Below are 1369 nucleotides of genomic sequence, written 5' to 3'. Positions count from 1 at the left end.
CCCTGCTCCGTCGGCAGAGGCTGCACCTCCAGGTGAGACTCGGTGGAGGGGCTGAACGCCGGGGCGTAGCGCCCACTGCGGTGCTCTGCCAGCGCTGGACCCCAGTCCTTGCTTGCCTTGGTAGCATTTTTCAAGCGCTGGAGAGGGAGAGGATGAGGACAGGGTCAGCACCCACCTTCCTCTCCTGCCCCAGCCTCCTCCACCATGCCAATGGCTCCCAGGGATGCCCGGAGATGGGGTGCCCCATGGATGCTGCTTGCACACAGCCACTGTGGGGTGCTGACAGCTCCAGCGGGGTGGGGGACAGCCTTGCAGGCAGCCTCAGGCTGCACTTGGACAAGAGGGTCTAGCCCCTGACCACCCACCTCCAGCAGCGTGTCCCCCTCGGAGCGGCACACTTTGTAGATGGCGTAGATGGGGATGCAGATGACAGAGGAGAGCGCCATGAGGAAGCCGATGCTGATGGCCCAGGTAGGGTAGACGTAGTCGTTGTAGGAAATGGGCCGGTACTGGATCACTGTGAAGACCAGGATGAACTGGGGAGGGACAGGCAGGATCAGCCAGTGGAGAGCAGACAGCCTGCTCTGCAACGCGCCCAACTGTCCCACTTTGCCCCATCCCTGCTGCCCCCCCTGCAGCCTGGCAGCCCCAGCCAGTGGAGAGCAGCCAGCCTGCTCTGCAACGCGCCCAACTGTCCCACTTTGCCCCATCCCTGCTGCCCCCCCTGCAGCCTGGCACCCCCTTCCCAAGGATGGGCAAGTGGGGGGCCAAGGTGGGCTGCTGGCCCCCTCCTCCTATGGCCCCGTGCCCCATGGTTGTGATGCTCACAAAGATGATGGCGGGTGAGATGAAGCGCCAGCAGATCTGGAAGAAGAGTGGGGGTGGGAAGCCCAGCATCCTCTCACTGTCCTTGAAGTAGTTGCGGTGCCCTGTGGAGACAAGTGGCTGTCAGCCCCAGCATGGCTGGGCTATGGCCCCCGTGGGACCCCGAGCACCCCTCCCACCCCTGCCCAGCACCAGCTCGAGACCTTGGGTGGTGGGACCCACCAGGCTCCTCGGGTCACGGCTGCCCTGATTGGCCAAAGGCCTTACACTGCTCAGCCAGTTAGCACACAGCAAAATGCTGATTGGCCAGAAGTTAGCACATCCCCTTCCCCACTGGTTGGCTGGAGCAGCCCTGCCAGCTGATTGGCTGTAGGTGATTGCACCTACCGTAGATGTACATGATGGCCACGCACATGATGCAGGAGATGATGACCAGGGAGAAGCTGGCGGCGTAGTTGTCCATCAGCAGGAGCCAGTAGATGCCCGCCTGCGAGAGGGACCCGTTAACATGGCTGCCCCCGCCGCCCCCCCGCCGCCCTTGCCA

General features: G+C 63.6%; 1 protein-coding gene across 1 annotated transcript in view; it reads right to left on the bottom strand.

Moving 5' to 3' along the window:
- SLC6A9 (solute carrier family 6 (neurotransmitter transporter, glycine), member 9) overlaps positions 1–1369 on the bottom strand; it is a 12575-nt gene that overhangs the window by 2765 nt on the left and 8441 nt on the right. Inside the window, exons 10-13 of the mRNA XM_009884862.1 lie at positions 1213–1312; positions 829–929; positions 366–536; positions 7–137 (exon numbers count right to left, since the gene is read on the bottom strand). Of these exons, the coding sequence (XP_009883164.1) occupies positions 7–137; positions 366–536; positions 829–929; positions 1213–1312 (503 nt within the window). The remainder of the gene's footprint in view (positions 1–6; positions 138–365; positions 537–828; positions 930–1212; positions 1313–1369) is intronic.

This window comes from Charadrius vociferus, unplaced genomic scaffold (genome assembly GCF_000708025.1).
Source record: "Charadrius vociferus isolate BGI_N301 unplaced genomic scaffold, ASM70802v2 scaffold163, whole genome shotgun sequence".
Classification (NCBI taxonomy): domain Eukaryota; kingdom Metazoa; phylum Chordata; class Aves; order Charadriiformes; family Charadriidae; genus Charadrius; species Charadrius vociferus.
This window is presented reverse-complemented; position numbering and strand designations above follow the sequence as displayed.